General features: G+C 45.7%; 1 protein-coding gene across 1 annotated transcript in view; it reads right to left on the reverse strand.

Moving 5' to 3' along the window:
- Positions 1 to 1,968: 1,968 nt before the first annotated feature.
- Positions 1,969 to 25,742, reverse strand: part of RAB13 (RAB13, member RAS oncogene family) — a 34,937-nt gene continuing 11,163 nt past the window's right edge. The window contains exons 2-8 of the mRNA XM_033923578.1: positions 23,080 to 23,140; positions 19,691 to 19,751; positions 18,215 to 18,292; positions 17,488 to 17,577; positions 15,335 to 15,400; positions 5,299 to 5,346; positions 1,969 to 4,108 (exon numbers count right to left, since the gene is read on the reverse strand). Coding sequence (XP_033779469.1) covers positions 4,037 to 4,108; positions 5,299 to 5,346; positions 15,335 to 15,400; positions 17,488 to 17,577; positions 18,215 to 18,292; positions 19,691 to 19,751; positions 23,080 to 23,140 — 476 coding nt within the window. The 3' untranslated portion in view covers positions 1,969 to 4,036. The remainder of the gene's footprint in view (positions 4,109 to 5,298; positions 5,347 to 15,334; positions 15,401 to 17,487; positions 17,578 to 18,214; positions 18,293 to 19,690; positions 19,752 to 23,079; positions 23,141 to 25,742) is intronic.

Raw genomic sequence — 25,742 nt, forward strand, 5'->3', positions numbered from 1 at the left:
GAAGTGCTTGCATACTGTAAATGTCAACTCCTTTGGTTTTACCCACAGAAAGGTGGTATAACAAACCCGTGACCATTTACCCAACTTTAGGGTCAGGGTGGTGATTAAGCCCTGGTAGACTGGGTTGTGAATGATGTCTGTAAAGGCTCCTCTTCAAGTGCCTCCATTTTTTTTTTATTTAAGTAACGTTGAATTGATTCTTAAACATGTCCCAACTGAGTTTCTAGAGGAATCCCAGGATGTAATTCAGCCTAGATCTACCTTGATAATATCGTGTGCAAGTGAGGTTGATAAAGGACTGATCACGAGAACCAAAATTTTGTGGAGATACCGTGTTAATATTTCCAGACGTGGACAGGGCCACACAGTTGAAAAGAAAAGCATTTCTTTTATTAAACACTAGAGTGTTGGCACTGGGAGCCACGTATTTCTTAAAATTTCCATGTAAATGTCTTCTTCAGTTTAAAGATAAAAATATATGTTCTGGGATTCACTTCAATTAGAGACCTTCTTGAATTTACATGAGCAGCATAAAGAATAGAAGTTTGACTGTTATTTGAGGAGTTAATAAAGTAATTACCAAGAATTTGGAGGATTCAGATCTAAGAAAGTGAAATTTACTATAGTATTGTTATTTTACTTGTTTCATTTCAATTAGAGAGGTTTCCTCTATTTCCCTTTTGTTTCCTATAGAAATGGAAGTATATCCTCTCATAATGTGGGCTAGATGAAAAATTTGAGTAAGAAATATTTTGTTTTCTTTTATTATTCTTAAAAATTAATTCTTTACTGTTCCTTAAAATGAACTGTGCTGTGAAAATTTATTTTTAAAAAAGTCCCAAATCCTCCCCTCAAGAGAATAAAACAAGAGGCTGCTGGGTGAAAACGTTCATTATTAGACCCAACAGTTGAAGAGAAGCAGAGAGTAAGAGTGAGAATCCCGGGCAAGGCCATCTCACCTGGAATTACAGCTTTTCTTAAAAATCTCAGACATTAAAGAGCTGAAAAGCCCCAGGTGCCTCCCCTGGAACCATACATCCCTTCTATTAAAATGAAAAGTGTCACTATCACAGGGGAAATAAAACCTAAACTTTTACTGTTGCTACTCCTTAAAAAAAAAAAGAAAGAAAATCTCCAAGTTTCTGCCTGAGATATAAACTTGTAACAGATATGAATTGTTGAACATTAAAAAGTTTCCTATCAGTAATTAGCAAGACAGTAGATCTACATTGCTGGTCCTTCGTCACAAGACCTAGAAAATACAGCAATCTGGAAATACCAGTAGCTAAAAACAGCCCTACAGAAAGAAGAGGGAATGTGGTAGAGCTGTTTTCCTCACAAAGTCTGACTTAAAAAGCAGCCTTTTGCTATGTTGTGTGGCAGAAGTTTTGGTATAGATAGATTAAGATAATGATTCAAAATGTTGTGTGATCGTGGCACCAAGGTACCCTCCTCTTCAAACCCAGCATGCACCCAAAAAGAGGGAGAAAAAGCCTCAGACTAATGTAGCAGTATAAAACCAAAAGGTACAAATCATAACTGCTTTTGATACTATCAGTGGCAAAAAAAAAACTCCCTCACAGAACAGCTCAGGTTTAGAAAAGGGCAAAGTCACCCGGAGGCAGGTTTAAGGACAAAAGACGACTTGAGCTCCAACGCTGTCACATCTTCTCCAATCTTCCCAACAAGCGACCTTGTTTCACCAATGTTTGGCTCATCAGGGGAACAAACAATACCGCCTTGAAAAGTGCACCACGCTGAGACCAGCCCCAGAACAAAGGAAACAGACAAGTGCTCTTTTGTCAGCTAAGTCCTTGAACGTGCCTCCGGGTGACTTTGCCCTTTTCTAAACCTGAGCTGTTCCTTGAGGGAGTTTTTTTTTTTTTGCCAGTGGAAAGTATCAAAAGCAGTTTTGATTTGTACCTTTTGGTTCTATACTGCTACATTAATCTGAGGCTTTTTCTCCCTATTTTTGGGTGCATGCTGGGTTTGAAGAGGGGGGTACCTCGGTGCCACGATCACACAACATTTCGAATCATTACATGAACATATTATATGTTGTGCGTCCTCGTATAATTTGTTAATATATAGATTAATACAAAGGGAGCAGAAACAGGAGTGTTACATGAGTCACTGCAATGGGCGTAGAAAGGGGGGGAGTCCGCCCCCGGGCACCATCTTCCTTGGGGCACCGGCACCCTTCCTCCTCTCACTGCCACATGCATGCCCCTTCCCCCGTACCTTTGTTTACTTCGGTGCAAGCTGACTGTGTCGGCTTCGACGCTCTCTCTGACTCCATTCCCGGGACCCGCGCCAAGGAAGTGATGTCAGAGAGAGCGCCGAAGCCAACGAGGCTGGCTTCTCGCAGTGAAGTTAAAAAGATATGCGGAAGGGGTGGCGCCGCCACTCACCGTATCTTTAGGGTAATATCCAGGAAACAGAGGCAGGGGTGTTACATGGGTCACTGTTTCAATGGAAGTAAAACCCGGATGTCTCAATCCATCCTCCTTTTTCTGGAGTCATATGATAACCCTATCTAGGGAAATACCCAGGGAGCACAGACAGGGGTGTTTAGGTGGGTCACTGTATCTATGGAGTCATTCTCAGGGAGTGGAGGCCATCGAGCTATTTATTTAGTCATTGGTTACAATGTCTGAATCTTTCCCTCTTCCCAGAAGTGTGTCTAGTGTTGTGAATCGGGGTTATTCTCTCACTATTGCAGTCACTGATTCCCTCTGCAATCATTATTCCTATGTGAGAGGGTAAGGATGGAGCCTGGCACTCACGTATTGGGCTGTAGCCTGCCTTTCCACTGCTCCGGGAAGGAAGCGGTTTCTGATCTCAGCACTTTCTGAATGCAAGCTATAAGGTGACGTCAATGACATGGATAAAGCTGAGGAACCAGTGAAGCTCCCACCCCCCCATTGAAAGAATTCTTGTGAAGAGCAAACGTGTTGGGCTAAGGAATTCTAATTCTTAAACTAAACAAGGCTCCACCATGGGTTCCAGCAGAACCTCTCACTCCCCAAGTCCGACAGCAGAGTCTAGGAAGCAATTCTGCCATTTCTCGTATTGTAGGAACAGAGACAAATGTATCCCATATTAGGGACCTTGCTATTTGACCTGGGCCCCTCCTCCGCCATGCCCTTTCTTGAGTTATTCAAAGCAACTGCAGGCCCTCAAAACCAGGCTTGTACCCTATTACATCCAGGACCTCATTCTTATAGAAAACAGAAGCCCCCCAGTGTCCTGGCGTATCCCAAGTTGCCATCATACTTCCCACTCCAGCACAGGTCCAAAGAGCCCTCCTACTCTCTTCCATTCTGGTTGCAGCCAGGGCTTTCCCTTTGTTTCCAAGACCCTGCGAATTGTCCCCCAGGAGTTCTCCTCTGTCTGCTCACAGCATATTAAACTGTAGGAGGGATGCCGAACGCTCCACTAACAGCAGACAGTGGGATCAGTTGCTCTGGCTGCTAATGTAGAAGTCCTCAAGGAAGGCTTGACCAAGTGTGGGCAGTGCCCCAGGTGCTGCTTATTGTGTCTTTCGCATTCCTAAATAGCAGGAAATGCTATCATTTTGACGCATTTGATACTCAGGTTTCTGTTGGTCCCTCACTTTAGTGTTCAGTGCTCTCGAGTTTCAATAACAAAAAAAAAAAAAAAAAAGAAATTCAGAACTACCAAAAAGAAAAAAAGGCTCCCAGCCAGCAGCTGCTCTAGTTCTGTGTGAGAAGTGAAGCTGGATATGTGCTCAGAATAAACAGGAAGGTGTTCCAGGGATTGAATCCAAACCACAGATTCAGTCCAGTCTCTTCTCCCATCCATGCCTCAGAAGAACGATTCATTTCTTTTGGCAAGCTGCAGGATACAGACCGACATATTCACCCTGTGACCTGCACAGGGACGGAGGAGGTCAATGTTTTGGAAGAATCTGCAGCAGCATTGTGTGATAGGAATAGAAACTCGGCATGGAAGATTTTCTCCTTCATTCAGTCCCTTGACTTTCAGCTCTCATGAGTGGCTGTGGGCTACTGCCTCAGAGCAACAAACATTTACCGCTTCTCTTCTGAGGACTCTTCATGTCCAGCTGAGCCTTACTGCTGGGACCCTGTTGGAGAGAACCAAAGAAAAATAAAGTGAGAAAAGACATGACACGAACGCGTGTATTAAAGCAAGAGGATGTGTACTAGCCCCAAACCAGAACCAACATCTCTCTGCTCCCATCATCAACTTTTCCTCAAAATGCAAAGACCCCTTTCAAATCCTCTATCATCCCTTCCACCCCATCCAAAATCTATTAACTTCTAGCTCCTTAGTGGTCACTCCATGATCCCTTCTCAACAATTTCCTACACCCCAAAATCCATCTCACACCTCTTTGCTCCCAATTTCTCAGTGACTACTCCATCATCCCTTCTCAAAACTTCTTAACACTTCATTGACTGTGCCATCATTCCTTCTCCACATTTCCTTTACACCCTGAAATCCATCCAAAATCTCTTCACTCGCACTTCCTCAATGACTGCTCCAATATCCCTGGTCAACTCTTGCATTACACCTCAAAATCAAACTCTCATCACTCCCAGCCTCTCTTCAACTGCTTTGTCATCCCCTGTCAACACTTTTTTTATACTCAGAAATCCATCTAAAATCTCTTCACTCGCACTTCCTCAATGACTGCTCCAATATCCATGGTCAACTCTTGCATTACACCTCAAAATCAATCTGACATCATTCCCGGCCTCTTTTCAACTGCTTTGTCATCCCCTGTCAACACTTTCCTTATACCCAGAAATCCATCTAAAATCTCTTCACTTGCACTTCCTCAGTGACTGCTCCAATATCCATGGTCAACTCTTGCATTATACTTCAAAATCAATCTGACATCACTCCCGGCCTCTCTTCAACTGCTTTGTCATCCCCTGTCAACACTTTCCTTATACCCAGAAATCCATCTAAAATCTCTTCACTCGCACGTCCTCAATGACTGCTCCAATATCCATGGTCAACTCTTGCATTACACCTCAAAATCAATCTGACATCACTCCCGGCCTCTCTTCAACTGCTTTGTCATCCCCTGTTGACACTTTCCTTACACCCAGAAATCCATCCAAAATCTCTTCACTCCCAGTACGCCAGTGGCTGCTTCATCATCGCTTTTCCCCTTCCACATAGGAATGTGACATCTCTTCACTCTCAGCCCGCCATCGACTGCTCTGTCATCCTATCTCCACAATTCCCTTCCATCACAAAATCTGACTGCAGTCCTCTAAACAAGCCTCATTCCTACAGTACTCACCCTCTTCGATGTCTTTTGTAAAATATCACGAGCCAGTGCATTGAAAGCCTGGAAAAAGAAGAGAGGCCGAGGGGTTAGGGTGAGGTCATGATGCTCTGCGGGAACCTAGCTAGTCATCCTTGTGCCAGTGCTGAATTTCTACCTATAATGTGCTCAGTAGAAGTTACAAAAAAGTTGGATTTGAAATTTCACAGTACAAAAATTCAAAATTAGAACCAGAAGTGGAATTGTCTAATTCAATAAGTGATATTTATTGTTATTTAATGTGCCCAGAAAGGTTATCTTAAATAGTCATTTATTATATTAACCAAATGTCTTGTAATGTTCTGGAGCAGGGGTCTCAAAGTCCCTCCTTGAGGGCCGCAATCCAGTTGGGTTTTCAGGATTTCCCCAATGAATATGCATGAGATCTGTGTGCATGCACTGCTTTCAATGCATATTCATTGGGAAAATCATGAAAACCCGACTGGATTGCGGCCCTCAAGGAGGGGCTTTGAGATCCCTGTTCTGGAGGGAAAAAATACCTCAGATTGGCTAGTCTTTACAAACCAGCGAAATAGCTGTTCATCTAGATTGAACCATATGGTCTCCCTCCACCTCCATAACTCATCAACTTTGCAGAATTTTAGGTATACACTTCAAATTTATAAATTAATGGAAGTATCTAGACAGCTTATCTTGTGGTTGAAGAAACATTCGTTCTAAATGCTGATTCTGACGGGCCCATTTCGCCCACTGCTTCGTCAGAGAATCAGTACCAAAGGTCAGAACTGCAAATATTACAGTCTGCCTGCTTCAATGGCACCACTCCCGCCGTGAAAGCACTCTTCCTCTTCCTCCCCACCACAAAGGCCTGCTCCCCCAGCAAAGACCTGCCCACTCCGTCACAAAGGCACTCTTCATCCTCCTCCCCGCCGCGAAGGCCTGCTCCCCCCCACAAGCCTGCATGTTCCCTCAGCTTCCCTGCTCTTACTTTAAACTGCTTTGTGCTATAGCGGCACATTTTCTCTGCCACGATCCTGCTCCTGACATCAGAGTAGGGGCAGGACCGTAGCAGAGAGAACATGCCGCTGAGGACGACGGGCAGCTGCAGGGATCGCTATAGCACCAGCGATCCTGTAGGCTGCTGTATTAGCTGCTTAAGGTAAGAGTGTGGAAGCTGGGGGAACATGTAGGCCTTTCTGACTGACCCTTCCCCCTCAAGCAGGAGTGGCAGCGGACGGTTAGCAAGAGGCAGCGCTGCCACTCCTGCTTTAGGAAGGCACGGGGGAAGGGTTGGTCATCGAATCGGGAGGCTGATTTTTTTTTTTTTAATTGAATTGATTAGAATTGATTCACCCGATCCGAATCGGTGAATTGATTCGACTCGTGAATCGGGCAGCACTAGTAGACACCCTTCCACCACCTAACAATGGTGATAAATAGCGTAGTGATTGACATCATTTATAACCAATTAAAATCTAATTTAAAAAAGAAAATGTAAGTGCTTTCAAGCGCCTACAAACGACAGTATCCAACTCCCGTCCATACAGGCACCTAAATCTTTTTACACTGGTAAATGGGAGTAGGCATCAGTAGCCGCCTCTATGGTCACAATTCTCATCAAAAGTAGGCACCAGAAATGTAAGCCTGTATAACCCTGACTTACATTTCCGGTGCCTACTTTTGACATGGCTGCGATTCTCGAAACGGTGCAGTCACGTGACTGACGTGGTCAGCGCTGCTTTGTTGTGGCCACCGCCAATGGCGTCTTTAGAGAATCCACACCAAAATAACTTTTTTTTAAAAAATAAATCTTTATTGAGTTTCTAAAGCTAACAAAAATACAATACAGACACTTCCCCCTCCCTATTTGCAGTTTTGGCACTTGTGGATTCACATATTCGCAATTTTATTTTTTTTGGGGGGGGGGAACCAAAAAAAAACCATAGTTTATGACGTTCCTGCCTCCCTCCCGGCATCCCGGCCTTACCTGGTGGTCTATTGGGCTTTCAGGGCAGGAGCGATCTTCCTACGCTCCTGCCCCGTGTCAATCGCCAATAGGAAATGGCTGCCGTGAGCTCCTGTCATAGTCTCGAGAGACTACGGGAACTCATGGCAGTCATTTCCTATTGGCGGTCTCCACGGGGCAAGAGTGTAGGAAGATCATTCCTGCCCCGAAAGCCCAATAGACTGCCAGGTAAGGCTGGGATGCCGGAAGGAAGGTGGGAGGGAGGCGGGGGTGGGTCAGAACCAGACGAGAAGTTATTCACATTTTTTCTCAATTCGCGGTCCGGCTCTGCCCCTATCCCCCCCGAATACTGAGGGAGAAGTGTATCTATACAAACAATATTAATCATATATGCATTTATAATCAATCAAAATCTATACAACAATAAAAAACCCCACCCAACCAACATTTCATAAGGGAATAGAACCATACAAAGAAATACCCCCCTCCCACCCTCCTTCCCCCTGGATGTGTGTGCAATATACCAACAGGAACAAAGGGAAAACCAATTATAATTAATCCATAAAAGATGTCAAAGGGCCCCAGATTAACTTAAATCTCTTAGTATGGCCCAGCATATTCGCATTCATTTTTTCAAATCTATGAATTAAACATAAATATTTGCCTACCAAAAATTAAAGTTAAGGCGATCCCAGTTCTTCCAATTGTGCATAACTATTTGTAACTTAATTTCCTCAGCGTATTTCATGAGGTAATTTGTCGCATGCCTTTCGAAAATCCATATACACAATATCGACTGGCTCACCTTTATCCACATATTTACTCACCCCCTTCAAAGAAATGTAATAGATTGGTGAGGCAAGATTTTCCTTGACTAAATCTATGCTTATATCTATGGTCTGTAATTTTGTTATTTATAATAGTCTCTACCCATTTTGCCTGCCGCCGACATCGAACTAACTGGTCTATAATTTCCCGGATCACTTCTGGAAACTTTTTTTTTTTTTTTAAACGAGATATTCTGGGACATGATGTTAGTGGATTTGATTCCAAATCATAACATTAAAAAAATGTTCTTGTAAAAGTTTCAAGTTCAAGTTTATTAAAAATGTGTTATACCGCCAAATAATAATAATAATAACAACTTTATTTTTGTATGCTGCTATACGACAAACAGTTCAAAGTGGTTTACAGGGGAAGCCTTCAAGGCTGTGTACATCTAATAATTACTGTTGTACTAATCACCTTTGTTTTACTTCAAGCACAAATTACAACACAAGTTGATGTGGTTAAGTGAACACTCAGACCCACAGCTGAGGTCCGGTGAAACAAGTTCACGGAGCAGCTATTAAGGAGACCATCATTGTTGATCACAGTCTCCTCCACCAAACAAAGACTAAATAACAGCACATAAACTTGAAGAAAATAAAATAATAAATTACAACAGTGATTTATAAGTATCACCTTGGATAAAAATATTCCCTTGCTGTTTTTTGATTACATCTAATAATTAAAATATTAAAAATTATTGAATTACCTGTAAACCGTGCCCAGCTCTATCTTAATGGAGATGATGCGGTATACAAACTTAAGGTATAGTTTTAGTTGAAATAACTTAACTTAAATGGAAGCAAAACTGCAAACAAGATATCTCTAAGTTCAGATCTTGAGCAGTTTTTTGGGTCTGTTTTTGCCATAGCTAGGGTTTCCCTGGACACCTCTTCCTTTTGCCAGAGGATGTGGTTACAGCTGTTAGGGGGGTCTTTTACTGAGGCACGCGAGCCGATTCAGTGCTTGCTAAATATCTGCATGCGCTAAATGCCAATGCGCCCATTATATTCCGTGGGTGCGTTGGCATTTTGCGCGCGCTAAATTGGCTAGGGCGCCTTAGTAAAAGGAGCTCTTAGTAGCAGGTTTAAGAAAAGTTTGGACAAGTTCCCGGAGGAAAAGTCTCTATTGAGACAGACATGGGGGAAGCCACTGCTTACTCTGGGATCAGTAGCTACTATCTGAGCTCCACGAAGAAAACTATCAGAAGACTCAGAATGATCCAGAACACCGCTGTCCGCCTTATATTTGGCCTGAAAAAATGGGAACCATGTCACCCCTTTTTACCACAAACTTCATTGGCTGCCATTGGAATCCAGAGTCCTATTTAAATTCGCCTGTTTCTGTTACAAAACAGTATTCGGTCTAGCCCCAAACTACATCGACCCACACTTCTTCCTGAATCACAGAAACAAGAACTCCCGCAGAATCCAGCTATTCGCCTTCCCCTCCCTAAAACTCTTGTCACTCCAATAAATTCCTCGACAAAACCTTCGCCTTCCAGGCCGCCAAACTAAACCCATGGATAGCCCAATTAATAATAATAATAACTTTATTTTGTATACCGCCATACCCAGAGAGTTCTAGGCGGTTCACAGCAATTAATAATATTACAAAAGAAAATAACATTGGGAATTAAACATTTTTTGGAATGAACATGTCATTTAAGTTGACAAGAATTAACATTTTTTGGGGTGTACAGGTCAATGAAGTTGACAGAATATACAATGAAGTACAATTGGAATATACAAGCGTGTACAATAGGAGGGAAAAATACCGGTCCGTGAAGTTAGTTGGTTTGGAGGGTACATTAGGAGGGGAAGGTGGAGGTTCATGTGTATTGAAGGGAGTAGAAGGAGCGAGTGGGAGTGTTAGGGATTCTGTCTAATCTAATCTAATCTAATCTAAACCTTAAGTTTATATACCGCATCATCTCCATGAGAATGGAGCTCGACACGGTTTACAAGAACTTAAAATAGTGGGTAGAGAAGAAGAAAAAGGATTACATGAACCAGTGGCGTACCTAGGGTATGTGGCACCCGGGGCCCATCATTTTTTGACACCCCCCCCCCCCCTCATGTAAAATTTTTTTTTTTTTTTTTTTTTTTTGCAATAACCATGAAATGGAATAAATGGTCAGAATAGAAACAGGCAGTGAAAATTTTCTTTTTTTTTTTCCAAAGTATTTTTATTGAGAATGGCAAAAGGTCCAGACAAGCAACCATGGTCTGTACAGAAACTTATACATTATCAAAAAGAACACAGAATGAGAGTAACAGCAACAACAAGCATGAACAAGCCTCTCCCAAGAGAAAATTGCCAATGAGAGGCATAGCAATACACAACAAAAGGCCAAAACTTGGGGCAAGCAAACAAATCCCACCCCAGAACCCACAAGAATAATAAGCCGGACTAGACCCTCAGCCATATTTTATAATGAAAAAAACCCCCACAAGCAACAACACCCAGACCGCTCACCAGACACACCAATCCGCACAACAAGCACCCAAGAAACACCCAGCCACCACCCAGACAAAACTACCAGACACACCTACCCCACCAAGCCCAGACCCAACCCCCCCTCCCCAGAGAGTGCAAGCGCAAAGTGGACCGTGAAAAGGGCAGCTGCAGAAGTGGAAAGCCCCAGATAAGTAGGTTAGCTAAAGAAAGCCCACAGATAGAAGAAATCAGGATAACAGAAGTTCCAACAAATGCTCCCACAGAAAATTTTCTTTTATTGAACCTCATTTATGTAACCATTATTCCAAACATAACATAACATAAATTATGTCTGAATTGTCATGACATCAGAAGTACATATGGAGTAGTTGCAGGTGATGCTTGGGACAGTTCTGATTATGTTAGTTTGGTTTTATGTGTTTTTTTAATAGAAGGGTTTTTATTTCTTTTTTTAAGGTTTTGTAGTTTGTGGTCGAGGTCAATAGGTTGTAGAGTTGGGGGTCAAGTGTTGCAGCTCGAATGGCTAGGAGGTTGTCGAACAGTTTTTTTCTTTTGACGTTTTTGGTTGGAGGGTGTGTGAATGGTGCGTGAGTTCTCCTATGTCTGTTTGAAGTGGATTGAATTATTTAGCTGAAGAAATTAGTTACCCCCCCCCCATTCCACACACATTAATTCTCTTCCATTTTTGTTCCCATTATAAAAAAACACTGATAAGTTCCCAGGAAAAAAATACATTAAAATAAGAAGTGAAAACAAAGGCCCCTACAGATGAGAACATAACATAAGAATAGCCTAACTGGGTCACACCAATGGTCCATCATGCCCAGTAGCCCATTCTCATGGTAGCCAATAGTGCTGCCCGATTCAGAGAAAAATATTTCATTCGATCCGATTCACCCTGTTGAATCGATTTTTCGATTAGATTCACTGTTAATGACACCGCTTTTTAAGTTTAAACAAAGTATAACAATAAATTTCACAACAACAATAAATTTCACAAAGTACTTAAAAAAAAAAAAATCACATTTTTCCATTAAAGCAGTTCTGGAGACATTTGCTTGAACAGTCTTTTTTCCCAGTCCATAAGCAAGCAATATGAAAAAGATTTCCTTAATTATCTACTCAAACATTTTTGCTATTTACTTTCATTGTACCTATACTATTATTCAGTAGAAAAAATGGACTTAACTGTGCAGGAAATGAATCTCCTCATACACCCACCATATAGTGCAAAAATGTGCAAAGGTCTGTTTTTTTCTTTCGATCACTACATAGCCTAATGCCACACAAGCAGCGCTGTTACAAACATATTCTGAAGGTCAATGCTAAGGTTGACAAAGTTTCCTTCCTTGGACCAGAAGGAGATACTGACAAACCACTGGAAGAGATTCTAAAACAACTACCCAGAAATAACACCCAAAGACCCACTCAGTGTGTGAACCAGTTGAGTGGAGTGGACTAACTGGGGGTGGAAATGGGCCCAGAGTTTGCTCAGCAGAATTTCCCAGACTACCTCTTCCTCTCAACACACTGACATGCTACCACCACCACCAACACTAGGAACACCTCACCGAGTATGCCAGCAATGCTTATAAACTTTATAAAACACATTATTATATTTTCTTATAAAGCATATATTTTAACTGAACTCAGCCTTGCCATTCACAAAAATAGAAAAGTTCCCATTTCAAGCTGTCTCATGTACACTTTTCAAATCTAACATATTGTAATCACAAAACAGAAAATAAAATTATTTTTTCTACCTTTTGTTCTCTGATCAATATTCAAATCTTGTTGGTCCCAGGCTCTTGTTGTCTTGCTTGCCAGGGTCTCCTTTCTCCGTGCTAACCATCCGTCTGCCATCTCTGTTCTCCCCTTCCGTTTCCCTTCCCTCTCCCGGAGATCTGGCATCTTTCCTTTTTTTTGTCTCCATCCACAGATTCACCTTTTCTCAACTCCCCACCACCCCAGGATCCACCATCTCTCCCTTTCTGTTCCCAACTATCCTCCTATCCAGTATCTCTATCCCCCCTCCACACCATCCCCTGTTTCCAAGTTCTCTCCCTTTCTGTTCCTTCCCTCCCTAAATCCCATTATGCACCATCTCTCTCCCACTCCTCTGTTTTTAGACCCATTATTTCTAACCCCCAAAGTCTGGCATATGCATGTATCTTTGAACCCCCCCTTCCCTCTCTCCCTCTGTGTACTTTTACACCAGGACCCCCCTCCCCCGAAGGTCTGTCCCCCCTCCGAAGGGCTACACCCCACCCCTGAAGACCTGCACCCCCCGAAGGACTTTACCTCCCACCCGAAGGTCTGTCCCCCTCTGAAGGCCTAAACCCCACCCCTGAAGGACTGCACCCCCCCCCCGAAGGCCTGCACTCCCTTGAAGGTCTGCACCCCCCCGAAGGCCTGTCCCCCCCTTGAAGGCCTGTCCCACCCCCTTGTAGGCCTGTCCCCCCTTTAAGGCCTGCCTGCCTGCCTTTCCCCCCCTTGAAGGCCTGTCTCCCCCTTGAAGGCCTGTCCCCCCCCTTGTAGGCCTGTCCCCCCCCTTGTAGGCCTGTCCCCCCCTTGAAGGCCTGCCTGCCTTTCCCCCCTTGAAGGCCTGCACCCCCCTTGAAGGCCTGCACCCCCCCTTGAAGGCCTGCCTGCCTTTCCCCCCTTGAAGGCCTGCACCCCCTTGAAGGTCTGCACCCCCCCAAAGGCCTACACCCCCCCCCGAAGGTCTGCACCCCCCTTGAAGGCCTGCACCCCCCCTTGAAGGCCTGCACCCCCCCTTGAAGGCCTGTCCCCCCCCTTGTAGGCCTGTCCCCCCCCTTGTAGGCCTGTCCCCCCCCTTGTAGGCCTGTCCCCCCCCTTGAAGGCCTGCCTGCCTTTCCCCCCTTGAAGGCCTGCACCCCCCTTGAAGGCCTGCACCCCCCCTTGAAGGCCTGCACCCCCCCTTGAAGGCCTGTCCCCCCCCTTGTAGGCCTGTCCCCCCCTTGTAGGCCTGTCCCCCCCCCTTGTAGGCCTGTCCCCCCCTTGAAGGCCTGCCTGCCTTTCCCCCCTTGAAGGCCTGCACCCCCTTGAAGGTCTGCACCCCCCCCAAAGGCCTACACCCCCCCCCCCGAAGGTCTGCACCCCCCTGAAGGCCTGCCTGCCCCCCTTGAAGGCCTGCACCCCTTGAATGTCTGCACCCCCCCCGAAGGCCTGTCCCCCCTTGAAGGCCTGCCTGCCTGCCTGTCACCCCCTCCCCCTTGAAAGCCTGCTTGCCTGCCCGCCCGCCCCACCCTGAAGGCCTGATGCCCCGACCCACCCCGAAGGACCGCTCGCCCCCCTGGCCTCCCCGCACCACCTATGAACAGCCGCAGCAGGATCGCGAAGTCAGCGTCGGGTACCAGCCCTAAGGGGGTGTTCCCGGCCTTGCCGTTCAGTCCCCCGCCACCCCCGAAGGACCGCTCGCCCCCCTGGCCTCCCCGCACCACCTATGAACAGCCGCAGCAGGATCGCGAAGTCAGCGTCAGCGATCCCTGCTGCTTCCTGCGCCACGGTCCCGCCCCTCCTCTGACGTCAGAGGAGGGGCGGGATCGCGTCGTAGGAAGCAGCGCAGGGATGCTGACGCTGACTTCGCGATCCTGCTGCGGCTGTTCATAGGTGGTGCGGGGAGGCCAGGGGGGCGAGCGGTCCTTCGGGGGTGGCGGGGGACTGAACGGCAAGGCCGGGAACACCCCCTTAGGGCTGGTACCCGGGGCGGCCCGCCCCCCCCGCCCCCCCCCTAGGTACGCCACTGACATGAACTTATGTGTAGAAGGGGTTAGGGTTAGGGTCATGGAATAAGTGAGTTTTGAGTTTTTTTCTGAAGTCCAGGTAAGTGGGGGCATCAAGTATAATTTGGGCAAGCCATGAGTTTAGTTTGGCCGCCTGGAAGGAGAAGGTTTTGTCGACGAATCGTTTGAGTTGACATAGTTTTAGGGAGGGGAAGGCGAACAGATGAATTCTGCGAGAGTTCTTATTGTTGTGATCTAATTTAAAGTGGGGGGATGAGGTAGCTTGGGGATAGACCAAACACCGTTTTGTAGCTGAGGCATGCGAACCTGAACAGGACTCTGGATTCGAATGGCAGCCAGTGCAGTTTATGGTAGTAAGGGGGTGATATGCTCCCATTTGTTTAGGCCAAATATAAGGCCTCGAGGCTCCCACCTACCTCAGTTTTAGAAAATTACTCAAAAACACACCTCTTCCAAGGCCAGGACACTTAATTGCCCCCTCCTCAAAGAACCTAAACCTCCTCCCTCCCCCTTTATTACGCCCCACCCCCACCCCCCCTTGATCCACTCTATCCTGCTCCCCAATTTCATCTACTTCGTTGCCTGCAACTCTGTTCAATTAATACCTAACTGTATGTAACTATGTTTAATTAATGTGAACCGCCTAGAACTCACTGGGTATGGCGGTATACAAAAATAAAGTTATTATTATTATTATCTGGGTTTCTGCCAGTTGCTTGTGACCCGGATTGGCACTGTGGAGATAGAAAACTGGGCTAGACGACCCACTGACCTGACCCGGTACGGCTATTTTTATGTTCTTCTTGTTTTTGGACTGAATAGAACGTGGGAGCTAAAAGCCACTTCTTCAGCTGAGGACAAAATGAGCAATTGGGGAAAGCCTGGTGCACTCCCAACCCTAGGGACACACGAGAATATGCACGATTGTAGAAGCCGCTTCTGTTCCCACTGATTCTGCCTGTTATTTATTTTTAGCGAGAGCGCCGACAGCCTGGTAAAGTGACAACATATAAGTCTTTTGATCTCTCACCTCTTCTACGTTCACGCTGGACTTGGCGCTGGTTTCAAAAAATCGAATCCCGTACTCCTTTGCTAGCTGAAATGAAAGAGAGCGCTGAGGGTCTTGTGTCATTAGTGAGCTGTTCTAGAAAATGACACAGGGACAAATTTTTTTCCCATTCCCGCAGGAACTCATTTTCCTGTCCCTTCCTGGCAAGTTCTTTTCCTGTTCCTGTCCCACTCCTGCAAGCTCTGTCCTCCTCTGCATAAGCCTCAAACTAGAGAATGGCACGGTGGCTGTTACCCGTGGCTAGAGAAAAGACATGGTCGCAGCGGGTAAGGCCATTCACTGCCCTGTGGAGTGGTGAATGGCTTTGTCTCCGCAGTGAAGGGTGGGAACACGTGCGGTCATCGATCGCGCTCCCTCCCTCCATACTGATAGCTGCTGCTGCCAAAACATCTCCCTCCATCCCTTCTGATCGCTGCTGCCTGATTGCCGCTGCCGCCCGATCGCTGACACTGCCGTCTGAGCATCTCCATCCCTGCTCCTTACCTTCGCAGCAGGCAATTTCTCTAAATGTGGTTCCTACCAGCAACTGGAGCGTTGAAATCGCGTGTGGCTGCCGTAAAGGTCATCTCTGACGCAACTGGAAGATACTGAAGGGAACTGGGGAAGGTGGGATGGAGAGGAACAGACACTGAAGGGAACTGGGGAAGGTGGGGTGGGGAGGAACAGACGCTGAAGGGAACTGGGGAAGGTGGGGTGGAGAGGAACAGATGCTAAAGGGAACTGGGGAAGGTGGGGTGGAGAGAAGCAAACACTAAAGGGAACTGGGGAAGGTGGGGTGGAGAGGAGCAGACGCTGAAGGGAACTGGGGAAGGTGGGGTGGAGAGGAACAGACACTGAAGGGAACTGGGGAAGGTGGGATATGGAGGAACAGATGCTGAAGGGAACTGGGGAAGGTGGGATGTGGAGGAACAGATGCTGAAGGGAACTGGGGAAGGTGGGATGTGGAGGAACAGACGCTGAAAGGAACTGGGGAAGGTGGGGTGCGGAGGAACAGACACTGAAGGGAACTGGGGAAGGTGGGATATGGAGGAACAGATGCTGAAGGGAACTGGGGAAGGTGGGGTGGGGAGGAACAGACGCTGAAGGGAAATGGGGAAGAGAAATTCCAGACTATGGGGGGCGAGGAGGGAAGAAGAAGGGTGGCAGACCAATTGGGGTGGGGGTGGAGTGAAATATGGAAGGGAGAGGCATAGTAATAGAGCATATGGAAGAGACAGAGAAGGCAGATAGTAGATGGAAGGAAATGAATAAGGAGAAGAGGAGGAAAGCAGAAACCAGACAACAAAGGTAGAAAAAGAAATTTATATTTATTTTTTTTTTTGCTTTAGGATTAAGTAGTATATTAGTTGTGTTGATAAAAATATTTATAAACAAAGCCCTGCCGGCTGAACATCTCTTTCTCTAGTTCAGCAGCTAGAACTTTGATTTATAAGGAATAAGCTAAATATTGCAGTACTGAGGCTTGTATGGATGCTGCAGGGTTAGTTGTTGTGGGGATGGGGCGGAGACAGAGGTCACGAGGACGGGGCGGGGACAGGACATTGACAGAGACGGTGGTCGCAGGGATGGGGACAAATTTTTTCCCCATGTCATTCTCTACCTCAAACCCTTTAAAATCCTAAGTAGCAAATTCTAGAGCTCAGATTGTGATGTCATAATGCCTCATTCCACCAATGCCTAAGCTCCATCCTCATCTGCACAAGCCTCAAACCCTTTAAAATCATAAGTGTTCGAGGCTTGTGCAGTTAAGGCAGAGCTTACAGGAATAGAGAAACTCATGGGGACAGGAAGGAGAAATTGAGTTCCTGCTGGGATGGGGACAAATTTGTCCCCGTGTCATTCTCTAAGCTGTTCCCCCCACCCACCCCATGGAAGAAGATACTTCCTGGCCTCATTTCCTTCTCTTCCCTACTCTCTGCCCATCCCCTTTCCCCCACCTCACTCTTTTGCTTTTTCTCTCCGCCTCACTTCCCCTCCTTCCCTTCTCTTTCCCCCTACCCCATCCTTTCCATCCTCTTGTCTCTGCACCTCTCCTATCCCTTCCTTTCCCCACATCCTCACCAACTTTGTCCTTTTCTCGGTTTCCATTCTCTGCCCTCTGCTCGTACACCAACCTTCTCTGCTCTTTCCATGGGAACCTTCCGTTTGTTTTCAATATCGCACTTGTTTCCCAGCAGAAGTCTTTCCACTCCTGCTGAAGCATTCTGTGGAGAATAAAGGGTACAGCAAGGGGGTCAGCTCAGCCTTTCACAGGGGGGGCCCCCAGGCACCATGGGGGTTCTTTTTTAGGTGCCCCTGACACTGCATGGTGAAAACCATTTGATAACAGGATCTGGGTACTTAATCCAGTTTTGGGGCGCTGCCATGTTTCCTTCCTCAGTTACAGCAGCCATAAACCTGGTGTAAATGCAGCATGGGTGACAGAGTAGTTACTCATGTTACATGGAAGCCTCACCCATATGTCCCATGTGCATGCCCCCCCTCCGTTCCCAGCAAAAGGGCTAATATTCCATACATTTATGTGCATCTGTTCTGCTGGACTCAACAGGACAACAAAAGAATTGACCCGTTATATCCACATAGGGGTAAGAGTCCAAACCAAACAGTGGAGTCCCGATTCAAGTTGTGGATGTACTTAACTGATTCTAAGATGGTGAACACCTTCCTTCTCATCTTAATAACGCCGACATCAGTAACATCAGACTCCACTGTTTGGTTTGTTTTGGACTCAACGGGACACCATGAATGGTGGTGGTTGTTCCCACATGCTTCCCTCCCAACTCACCTTGCCGGAGTAACGTTTATTCATGCTCAGTGGCACCAAATACTGTGTACGCTCACCTCTTTTATGCTTTTCATCCAGTTCTGGATATTTTCGTAAGATTTCTCATCTGTGATGTCATACACAAGGATAATTCCCTAAAACAAACAGAGAAACTGCTGTCGGATAACATACCACCTGGCCTGTCCATCCGCACCAACTACTAATCTCTACAATCCCTTCCTCTCCCTGACAGATCATAGAAACAGAGAAATATTAAGGCAGATAGAGATCATATGGCCTATCTAGTCTGCCTAACCATGTCGTCTACTATCCCCTCCTCTCCCTTAGAGACAATGTACTTGTCCTAAGCTTGCTTGAATTCAGATACACTTTTTGTCTCCGTCACCTCCTCCATACATAGAAACAGAAAATGACATGGATAAAGACCATACAGCCTATCCAGCCTGTCCATCCACACCAGCTACTAATCTCTCCAATCCTTTTGTTTCCCTCGGAGATCTTTTATACATACTAACATGCAAATGAAGATCATGGGGCATCCAGTCTGTACATTCACACCAGCTCCTAAGATCTACAGAAACATAGAAACATGATGGCAGATAAAGGCCAAATGGCCCATCCACAGCATCCACTATCTCCTCTTCTCCCTATTGGCTAAGGCTCTTAACATTTGCATCTCCTCTTCCTATAGGCTAAGGCTCTTTACACCTGCATTGTGATGTCATAGAACTTTATGGCTAAAGAAACATGATGGCAGATAAAGGCCAAATGGCCCATCTAGTCTGCTCATCCGCAGTAACCATTATCTCTTTCTCCCTCTATAATCCCTTCCTCTCCCTGACGGATCATAGAAACAGAGAAAAATTAAGGCAGATAAAGATCATATGGGCCTATCTAGTCTTATTAGCAATTCTTGCTTGTAGTCGTAAATAATTTCGGCTCCAATCAATCCAGCAAAAAAAAATTCCCAACGGGAAACCAGCAGCATCTCCGGGGGAACCGCAAGCGAGAGAAACATTAGCACACTGCCACATGCAACTAAGTGTTCTTCCCCATGTCCTGTACAAGTAAGCCCCTCTAAATAATTTGATAGCTCACCTTTCTAGTTTTGCAGTGTTTGGATATTACTACAGTGCCTTCGTTCAAGAATAATTTCTTTCTTTCTTTGAAAGACATTGAGCTGTTTTGCACTAGAACATAAGAAGTTGCCTCTGCTGGGTCAGACCAGAGGTCCATCGCGCCCATCAGGCCCATGACCTGTATGGTGATCTTTGTCTGAACCCTTATATCCCCCTTGGTCTCTATCTATACTCTCTCTATATCCCATCTCTACCTCTATCTGTATCCCTCAATCCCCCTATCCTTCAGGAATTTATCCAATCCTTCTTTAAAACCCCGTAGTGTACTCTGTCCTATCACAACCTCATATTACTTCTAACACCAGCAGAGGCAGGAATCTTTGGCAGCCAGCATCAAGCAGGCTAGAAATGCCTCCGCTAGACTTATCCACAAGTGCACTGTAACCTACGTACCATGGCTCCCCGGTAATAAGCTGTTGTGATGGTTTTAAATCTCTCCTGTCCTGCTGTGTCCCTGAAAAAGACAAGCAAGAGTTACAAGTTCGCAGAAAGACTGTACGATAGTTATTTACCTTGTCAGCATGCTGAGTTCAGTGAGCTAGCAGTGAGGGATACCAGTACCAGTGAGCTGCTGGTGAACTAGCAGTGTGGGATACCAGTGTCAGTGGCCAGTGAAGAGAACTAGTGCCAGTAAGCTGGGGAACACCAGTGCCTCTGGTCTACCTATCACTCATTCTGTGACCTTCAAGAATTCACTTAAATGCCAGCTGCTTTAGGATATACAACTTTCCCAAGGGCTCACATAGTGCTCATGGCATTCACATTGAACTTTAAATTAGGAAGAATTATGGTCAGAGACATGAAGGTAAAAGAGGAATGACGTCCCCCAAAAACCTCACCACCCAATCGTTGCTCGTTCTTCCAAAACAATGGCAGTTCTTAATTGTATTCGTTCTGGTAATGCAGAATGGTTACTTTTAAAACAACTCAAATCATTTTCCTCTCTTAGGTTTCAGATTTTTATTTAAATTTGATGGATCGCTTATTCAAAATGATTAAGCGATTTACAGCTTCATAAAATGGGTTACAATGAGTAAGCAACAAACAATAGTCTTAGAACTAACAATTTTTAAGACGAACATGAAACGTAAGGATAAAGGGGTAAAGTTACATCTTTATAGCTTGAGAGAAGAGAGAAAATAAGGGATGAAACAATGGGAAGGGGTAAAAGATCTGAGCCCTCATGTTTGTATCTAAAGATGATGGCTAAAGATTGAACGCGTCTTTAAAATGACAAGTTTTAGGAAGTTTCTTAAACTGATTGAGGTCTTTTTCTTCTCTGATAAAGTGAGGGAGAGCATTCCACAGTTGTGGAGCCATTACTGAAAACATATCAATGTGAAAGCGACGAGCACTAGGTGTGCCCTTGGGAAGTAAGTTCCCTTTGCATTCAATTACATTCAATCTTCCCATATCAAGAAGTAATTAGTATTTCCTCCTTTTTGGATAAGCAGGAATCTTGCAATCCTGGGATCTACAGAGCTCTCTGGGGCTGTGTATCTTTATTTGGTGACAGATCAAAAGCACGCACCGACAAAGGCGCGCCAAGACCCTGAGCGCAAGGCGGAAGCCCGCGCCGAAAAAAAACAGTGTTTTAAGGGGCTCCGACGAGGGTGGGGGGGAACCCCCCCACACACACTTTACTGAATACAGATTGCGCCGGCGTTGTGGGGGGCTTGGGGGGTTTTAACCCCCACATTAAACTGAAAACTTCACTTTTTCCCTAAAAAACAGGGAAAAAGTTAAGTTTCCAGTATAATGAGGGGAGTTACAACCCCCCAAACCCCCCCACAACACCGGCGCGATCTGTATTCAGTAAAGTGGGGGGGTTCCCCACCAACACCCCCCGTCGGAGCCCCTTAAAGCACTGTTTTTCTTCGGCGCGGGCTTCCGCCTTGCGCTCAGTGGTCTTGGAGCGCCTTTGTCGGCGCGCGCTTTTGACTATGAACCCTTTATTTTCACGCTCCACAAAGTTTTAACGTAGAGAAATGCAAGGTCATGCATGTAGGGAAAAAGAACCCGATGTTCAACTACAAAATGGGGGGAACACTGCTAGGGGTGAGTAACCTGGAAAGGGACCTGGGGGTGATGGTCGACTCATCACTGAAACCATCGGTGCAATGTGCGACAGCCTCAAAGAAAGCAAACAGAATGCTGGGCATCATCAAAAAGGGTATCACAACCCGGACGAAGGAAGTCATCATGCCGCTGTATCGCGCAATGGTGCGCCCGCACCTGGAGTACTGTGTTCAATACTGGTCGCCGTACCTCAAGAAGGACATGGCGGTACTCGAGGGAGTGCAGAGAAGGGCGACTAAGCTGATAAAAGGTATGGAAAATTTTCCATACGCTGACAGGTTAAAAATGCTGGGGCTGTTCTCCCTGGAGAAGAGGAGACTTAGAGGGGACATGATAGAAACCTTCAAAATCCTTAAGGGCATAGAGAGAGTAAATAAGGACAGATTCTTCAAACTGAGAGGAGCCACAAGCACTAGGGGTCACTCGGAGAAATTGAAAGGGGACAGGTTTAGAACAAATGCTAGAAAATTCTTTTTTTACGCAGAGGGTGGTAGACACATGGAACGCGCTTCCGGAGGAAGTGATAGGCCAGAACTCTGTACAGGGATTCAAGAAGGGTTTGGATAGGTTCCTGGAGGATAAAGGGATAGAACTTGAGGTAGGTTATAGAAGTGGTCAGAAACCACTTCATAGGTCGCAGACCTGATGGGCCGCCGCGGGAGCGGACCGCTGGGCGAGATGGACCTCGGTCTGACCCAGTGGAGGCAACTTCTTATGTTCTTATGACAATGAAGCCGACGCGGACGCTAAAAGAGCGAATAGAATGCTAGGTATAATCAAGAAGGGTATTACTACCAGAACGAAAGAAGTTATCCTGCCGTTGTATTGGGCGATGGTGCGTCCGCATCTGGAGTAGTGCGTCCAATATTGGTCGCCGTACCTTAAGAAGGATATGGCGTTACTCGAGAGGGTTCAGAGGAGAGTGACACATCTGATAAAAGGTATGGAAAACCTTTTCTATGCTGAGAGATTGGAGAAACTGGGTCTCTTTTCCTTGGAGAAGAGGAGACTTAGAGGGGATATGATAGAGACTTACAAGATCATGAAGGGCATAGAGAGGGTAGAGAGGGACAGATTCTTCAAACTTTCGAATAATAAAAGAACAAGAGGCCATTCGGAAAAGTTGAAAGGGGACAGATTCAAAACAAATGCTAGGAAGTTCTTCTTTACTCAACGTGTGGTGGACACCTGGAATGCGCTTCCTGAGAGTGTAATAGGGCAGAGTACGGTACTGGGGTTCAAGAAAGGATTGGACAATTTCCTGCTGAAAAAGGGGATAGAGGGGTATAGATAGAGGATGACTGCACAGGTCCTGGACCTGTTGGGCCGCCGCATGAGCGGACTGCTGGGCATGATGGACCTCAGGTCTGACCCAGCAGAGGCATTGCTTATGTTCTTCTTATGTACCCACGTTCTCAGAGCTGGCAGCAGACAGCTCTTTGAGCGATGAGTTTTATGTCATTTGAAGCGAGCCCTACGTTAGTGTATTTCCCTTTTTTTATCTCAACGTATTTACAATCTTACCTTCCCCCATTTCCCCCCTCGTCTCATGTACGTCAGTGTGATTATGCCCCTGTACATTTTAACTCATGATATATTTCTTTTATTTTATGACATTTTATTTTTTAAACCTCATTTTATTGTAAACCGTCTGATCAAAAATAAGGAAAACCTGAAACTTGTCTTCCGACTCTTCCACTTACCAGACCTGCAGTTTTATTTTTTTACCCTCAATGTCAACTGTTCGGATCTTGAAATCGATTCCTGTAACGTACAAGAAGCAAAACTGAGTCTGGGCTAAAAAGTTCCACACAAACATCCCATGATGCTGATCACTGAGTTTTAAACATAACAAACAATACATGAAACAGAACGAAAACAGAGATCACCCCTTTATTTCAGGAAGATTTAGCACTGTAGAGCCCCAGATTTGCATTCAAATGTAAATCACTATTTGACCAAATATGAATTATGTATTGGGGCCATATCGAATCAAATATGAATATTTGGCACAGGCCTAATATTCATACTAAAATGATTCTTGCTGTCAGGTAATATTTCCGAGTCACCAAGGGGTGACCATCCGATAGGATAAGATTCAGCGCCAAAAGTGTGAGATTTTTCACAAAGTGTATTGAGTGCTTTGAAAATGAAAGATATTTGTCTTTCTTTGGTGTACACACAGAGAGCAGCCAATGTGAGGAGAAGTTTCAAAGGAGTTTGTCCAAGGAAGCAGTTTCTGTGGATATGCAATTCCCCTCCAATCGGTGTCTTCCAAATTGTGAGCATAGGTGCTTTTGACCATTCCTCTTACAAACAACAGAACAGGACGTTTCTCTCCTACAAGCGCACGGAGAAAAGAGAGGCAAAAGTAGAATATAGGACCAGGTCTACAGCGGTCAAAATGGCAGTTAGGGAGGCAAAACTTCGAGTGGAAGAAATTCTGGCAAAAAACATTAAAAAGGGGGATAAATCCTTCTTCAGGTATATTAGTGACAGAAAAAGGAACACAGGCAGGATAGTACGCCTTAGAAGACCGGACGGAAGTTACGTGGAAGCAGATTCCGATAAAGCCGAACTACTGAATGAATACTTTTGCTCAGTCTTCACCTGTGAGGCACCGGGACACGGTCCGCAGTTGAAGGCAACACAAAGCACAGAAGACCCGTTTCAGAATTTTGAGTTCACACCAGGTGAAGTTTACAGTGAACTGGCAAGACTCAAGGTGAACAAAGCCATGGGACCAGACAATTTGCACCCAAGAGTGCTCAGAGAATTGAGCGATGTCCTGGCGAAACCGTTGGCTGAGCTATTCAATCTCTCCCTAAGTAAGGGGAAAGTTCCCCTGGACTGGAAATTAGCTAATGTCGTTCCTCTGCATAAAAAGGGTTGCAGGGCAGAGGCTGCGAATTATAGACCGGTGAGTCTCACATCAATAGTGTGCAAACTCATGGAAACACAAATTAAAAGCAAATTGGACACGATCTTGAATGAAGGGAATCTTCGGGATCCCAGTCAGCATGGATTCACCAAGGGTAGGTCCTGCCAATCCAATCTCATCAGCTTCTTTGACTGGGTAACAAGAAAGTTGGACTTGGGAGAGTCTTTGGACGTCGTTTACCTGGACTTCAGTAAAGCTTTTGACAGTGTCCCACACCGCAGGCTGCTAAGCAAGATGGAATCGATGGGGTTAGGAGAGACACTAACTGCATGGGTCAATGATTGGCTGAGTGGCAGACTTCAGAGGGTGGGGGTTAATGGTACCCTCTCTAAAACATCGGAGGTGACCAGTGGAGTGCCGCAGGGCTCGGTCCTGGGTCCACTCCTTTTCAACATATTCATAGGGGATCTGACTCAAGGGCTTCAAGGTAAAATAACACTATTCGCCGATGACGCCAAACTATGTAATATAGTAAGTGAATGCAATTTACAGAATTATATGGCGCAGGACCTGCTTACATTGGAAAGTTGGTCCTCAACCTGGCAGCTAGGCTTCAATGCTAAGAAATGTAAGGTCATGCACCTCGGAAGCGGAAATCCATGCAGGACGTACTTCTTGAACGGAGAAACTTTAACTAGGACTTCAGCAGAACGAGATTTAGGAGTAATCATCAGTGCAGACATGAAAACTGCCAATCAAGTGGAGAAGGCTTCATCTAAGGCAAGGCTGATATTGGGTTGTATCAAAAGAAGTTTCGTCAGCCGAAAGCCTGAAGTCGTAATGCCGTTGTACAGGGCCATGGTGAGACCTCATCTGGAGTACTGTGTGCAATTCTGGAGGCCACATTACAGTAAAGATGTGCGCAGAATTGAATCGGTTCAACGGACGGCCAGGATGATCTTGGGGCTCAAGGGTCTCTCGTACGAAGAGAGACTGAACAAATTGCAGCTCTACACTCTTGAGGAACGTAGGGAGAGGGGAGACATGATCGAAACATTTAAGTACCTCACGGGACGTGTCGAAGTGGAAGATGATATTTTCTTTCTCAAGGGACCCTCGGCCACAAGAGGGCACCCACTCAAACTCAGGGGCACCCACATTTAAGTGGCGACACCAGAAAGTATTTCTTCACAGAGAGAGTGGTTGATCATTGGAACAAGCTTCCAGTGCAGGTGATCGAGACAGACAGCGTGCCAGACTTTAAGAATAAATGGGATACCCATGTGGGATCCCTACGAGGGTCAAGATAAGGAAATTGGGTCATTAGGGCATAGACAGGGGGTGGGTAAGCAGAGTGGGCAGACTTGATGGGCTGTAGCTCTTTTCTGCCGTCATCTTCTATGTTTCTATGACGTGTGAGTGATCACATCTAGGGTTGCCAGATTTTCCGATCGGTAATCCGGCCTCCTAGCCCCGCCCATCCAC

This window comes from Geotrypetes seraphini, chromosome 16 (assembly GCF_902459505.1).
Source record: "Geotrypetes seraphini chromosome 16, aGeoSer1.1, whole genome shotgun sequence".
In the NCBI taxonomy this organism is placed as follows: domain Eukaryota; kingdom Metazoa; phylum Chordata; class Amphibia; order Gymnophiona; family Dermophiidae; genus Geotrypetes; species Geotrypetes seraphini.